This window comes from Geospiza fortis, unplaced genomic scaffold (genome assembly GCF_000277835.1).
Source record: "Geospiza fortis unplaced genomic scaffold, GeoFor_1.0 scaffold54, whole genome shotgun sequence".
NCBI lineage: Eukaryota > Metazoa > Chordata > Aves > Passeriformes > Thraupidae > Geospiza > Geospiza fortis.
In genome coordinates, this window is record NW_005054301.1 from 18,808,759 (window position 1) to 18,813,095 (window position 4,337).

A 4,337-nucleotide genomic window follows, 5' to 3' on the forward strand; every position below is an offset into this window, starting at 1 on the left:
TACTTTGCAGCAATCCCTCTCAGCTCTGGACTTAAGTCCCTGTCCCATGATGAACCTAATGTAATGCTTCCCTTACCAGGTAAGCAACGCTGGTTTCAAATACTTTCTTCTCTTAATCCCAGAAAAAATGACTGAGGTGCAGTTACACTAAAATTCAGAAGCTGGAACCATCAGAAGATGAGATTTTTTTGGATCAGCCTTCTGAGAAATGCACTAAGGAGAAGCCTGCTGGGTTTTTTTTTTTTGAAGCAGAGCTTAATATATTTGCAGTGAATTTACACGATACAGAGAACTAATTGTGACTGTCAAAAGATCCCTTCTCTTCCAGCTGCCTGTTTCCTGATGTTATCTAAAACATTAGCAGACCTGCTAATTTGTGCTGGTTTGTTTAATCTTGAAGCAATGTAGCCACTTAATTAAAACTGTCACAGTAATTTAGGACCCTCAATACCATTCTGCTGCTGTATTTTTTTCTTTTTTTAAAATAAACATTTCAAGGCCTGTGAATTTGGAATATAAATTTAAAATTGTGGGTTAATGTGTCCTGTTATGTGGTCTCTCTCAGGAAGTGGCCCCTTTCCAGGAATTATTGACTTGTATGGAACTGGAGGTGGACTCCCTGAATACAGGGCATGCCTGCTGGCCAACCACGGCTTTGCTGTGCTGGCTCTGGCTTTCTACAGCTATGAAGATCTCCCCAAAGGGATGAAGGAATTCCACCTGGAATATTTTGAAGAAGCTGTAAACTATATGTTACACCACACCCAGGTTGGTTTGTTCATTGACTCTCACTACAGTGAACTCTCATCAGTTAGCTCCTGTCAGACTACAGGTCGGGCAGAGCTGCTGTACTTAAAATAGCATTGCTGTTCAGTTGGCTGTTATTGTTTTATATCTTTAACTCCCATTAAAATGGCTCTCTGGCAGATTATTCCAACTCTTCCTTTGAACTGGCCAAGTGAAACAGTGACACGTTGGTCACATACTGGTAATTTCTACTCCATTCAACCCAGTATCATAACTAGGATGCTAGTTTCCTGGAGGCTTACTGGACTTGCAGTGGGGATTTCAGATTTATGCTCTGTAGAATGTCCTTCAGAACTAAATGTCCTTTTCAGCTGTGGAGCACATGATAGCCTTCTGTGATCCAGGTCTCAGAAGGAAACTCAAGGAAGTCCACCAATACACATTTGATGCTGTATATTTTATAAACTCTTAAAATTACTCCAAATGTTGGTATTTCATAAGTATAGGTTTTAGTAGCTAGTTGTGCACTTAGGGATCCTTCCAATTCAGCCCCTCTTGGAAAAGAGCCCTGCTCAATTCTGCATCTCCTTATAAGTAGCTGTGAGTGAAAGTAGCTAGAATTGCACAAACCAACACTTGGTTTCTCTGGAGAATGAAAATAAATACCTTCCTCAACCTCAGAAAGATGAGTAGTTGTTAAAGGTCTTGTCTGCTTTTTAGTTACCTTAACCTTAACTGCTCATGGCACTTCTCTGCCCAAAAAAGTCTGAAAATTGCTTCACCCTGCATTTTTTTTCCCTTGAGAGCAGTACAGTACCATTGCCTCCCATTAACACCTCCACTGCTATTCTCACCATGTTTTTAATATGTTGCAAAGTTTCAGCCATATTTTTGAATTTCTTCCTTCCCATATTTCAAAGTTAGTGGGTTTGAAGCCTGTTACACTGGTGATAAGACACAGAAAGTATTAGATTCTGATGCTGTCTCAGAGCCTATTTGCCCCGAGAGTCTTTGGATATTGAAGAGTTGTGATATTAGCTAACCTTCTTCCAGTAGCCTTACAGGATTTCAGCACCCAGTAAGATCATTTAACCTTCCTATTCTAGTTAATTTGCCTTGTGTAAAAGAAAATGAAGGTAACTTAGTCGAGACTGACTCCGGGGGACTGTACAATTCTCCTAGAAAAATGGTTTTAATAGGTTGTATTATTAAGATGAATTTTAATGAGTAAGCTACCTCAGACTACTTCCTGTGAGTTAGATACCAAACATTCTAGAAAAGCGGGAGAGCAGCTCATGTGGAGCCTGCTACCCCATGTCAGCTTCTTAATAGGGGAACCTTGAATATAAGAAATACATTAGCATAAGTGATGACAATATCATACTCATTGCTGGCTTTGAGCATTTTCCACTGAAAGAAAGCAACTGCAGAGGAGACCTCCCCTGCACTTATCCTCTTCTTCTATCAACTGCATAATAAATAAAGGGAATCTGGGACTGCACATTTGCAACCACAGCTGTACTGTGCTTCAGCACTGAACCTTGTAGCTTTGTTAGGATGATGCTGCAGTTTCAGTAGGGCTTAGAATCATAAATCAAGCACAGAACAGTGCCTAGGATCCTTCAGAGATAGGCCCAGTACACAGAACCTCAGATGCCTGTAGGTGGGGTCCAAATTTAGGACAGACACAGCTGCAAACATGGCAATATATTAAAGAAGTGGCATGCCATGGTTCATTGCTTGTGGTTTCTCTTCTCTCACCTGCAGGTTAAAGGTCCAGGAATTGGTTTGGTTGGACACTCGAAGGGGGGTGACCTGTGTGTCTCCATGGCCTCCTTCCTAAAGGGCATCATAGCCACTGCCCTTATCAATGGCTCGGTGGCAAACGTGGGTGCGGTGCTCCGCTACAAGGACATCACCATTCCACCCCTTGGGATGAATCCAAAACGCATCAAGGTCGGCAAGTCTGGGATTGCGGATATTATTGATGTATTGAACAGCCCGCTAGAAGGGCCTGACCAGCAAAGCTTTATCCCTTTAGAGAAGGCTGAGTGTTGCTTCCTGTTCATTGTTGGCCAGGATGATCACAACTGGAAAAGTGAATTCTTTGCAGTTGAGGGGAGCAAACGTTTGCAAGCTCATGGGAAGGAAAAGCCTGAGATAGTCTGTTATCCTGGAGCAGGACACTACATTGAACCTCCCTTTTTCCCGATGTGTGCAGCCTCAATGCACCTGCTATTTGGCAAGCCTGTGATGTGGGGAGGGGAGCCCAAGGCACACTGTGAGGCACAGATAGATGCTTGGAAGCAGATCCAAGCTTTCTTTCGTAAACACCTCACAGGCGAGCCATCTGGAACATCCAGTAAGCTCTGATATGAATTAGGTTACTTTACAGATGAAGATGCTGGTTTTGTTAAATGTTCTGTTAAATTGTTTTGTTAAATGGCTCCGAATGAGAACAAGGAACATCAGAGAATAAGCTATTAGGTTTCTTGGAGGATGATGGTTGGTGAAAGCAAGAAAGCAGCTTCCTTTTTACACCCTCCTCTAATCTTGGTTAGAGGCCTTGGCCTCCTGTTTTATGTAGTTATAAGGGTTATAAGCTGTGGAAAACAAATGGTGGTAAAGCTGTGTGCTTTGAGTGTGAATTGAAGTGGTAGGTAACTCATCCAAGTTGAGAACCGGAATGAAAACATGCCTTGTCATTCTCAGAGAAGATGTATGCCATTGCCCAGCTTTGTGTTCTAGTTCCAGTATTCCAGTTTTTCTGGAGGCAGTAATCTGCCTTCAGTAATCTTTCTGTTCTCCCTGTGCACGTCTCCCTCCTTTGTTGCTCTTTGCCCTTCTCTCAAACCACTAAAATGCATCTGCCTTAAAAATATCTAATATTTCACTTACCAAAAGCAGTACTACTGTGCCAACATTCTCAGGTAACACTTCACATTTATAGGCAACAAACCAGCCCATAGCTTGTTGTGATGCTTTGAGAGCATGCAGTAGAAATGAGACATTTAAACAGTCTGTGGAAGTTCGTAAGCGTGAAGAAACAACAGAACAGGTCCTGTTAGTTGTCATCCTGGAGTCGCTCCCGGGGGTCTCCTCAGCACGGCTGGGTATCGCTGTGGAGATCCGCAGCACTGTCGGAGCTCCCTGCCCTCCCAAATGCCGTCTCAGCTGCCTCCTCCTAAGGACTGCCGAGAACAGCCCGGCGACGGCTCCGTGAGGCTGACACGGCGGTTCCGTGAGGCGGCCTGGAGGGGGCCTGGCAGCCGGGTGAGCGCTCAGCCCCGCCGGGATCGGCAGTAACTTTGTGCACCCAAGCGTGGGGTTGAAGGAGAAGACGCTGGGAATTGCCGGCGCACTTGCACTGTGTCCCCGAACACATTGTACCCGGCAGTGCCTGCAGCCCGCATGCGGCCTCTGCTGTTGCCTCTGCGTCAGGCCCGTTTGTGCGTTTTGTATCCATTGTACTTGTAATGGATTAAAGTGAAACTTTAACCGATGCCCACGGCTCGCTGCTCCAGTCAGTTGGATGGTTTGGGGGAGGCGGGAGCGGCCCGGGCCTGGCGGCCTTGCGGGGCTGGGGGGCG

At 44.9% G+C, this 4,337-nt stretch overlaps 2 protein-coding genes across 3 annotated transcripts in view; both read left to right on the forward strand.

Moving 5' to 3' along the window:
- The window catches only part of LOC102036121 (acyl-coenzyme A thioesterase 1), a 6,023-nt gene extending 2,009 nt beyond the window's left edge, over positions 1–4,014 (forward strand). For both annotated transcript variants that reach the window (XM_031065967.1, XM_014311411.2), the window contains 2 exons: positions 566–768; positions 2,515–4,014. In XM_031065967.1, the coding sequence (XP_030921827.1) occupies positions 566–768; positions 2,515–3,120 (809 nt within the window). In that variant the 3' untranslated portion in view covers positions 3,121–4,014. The remainder of the gene's footprint in view (positions 1–565; positions 769–2,514) is intronic.
- LOC102036287 (acyl-coenzyme A thioesterase 5-like) overlaps positions 3,910–4,337 on the forward strand; it is a 7,550-nt gene continuing 7,122 nt past the window's right edge. Inside the window, exon 1 of the mRNA XM_005417664.2 lies at positions 3,910–4,020. Within this exon, the coding sequence (XP_005417721.1) occupies positions 3,910–4,020 (111 nt within the window). The remainder of the gene's footprint in view (positions 4,021–4,337) is intronic.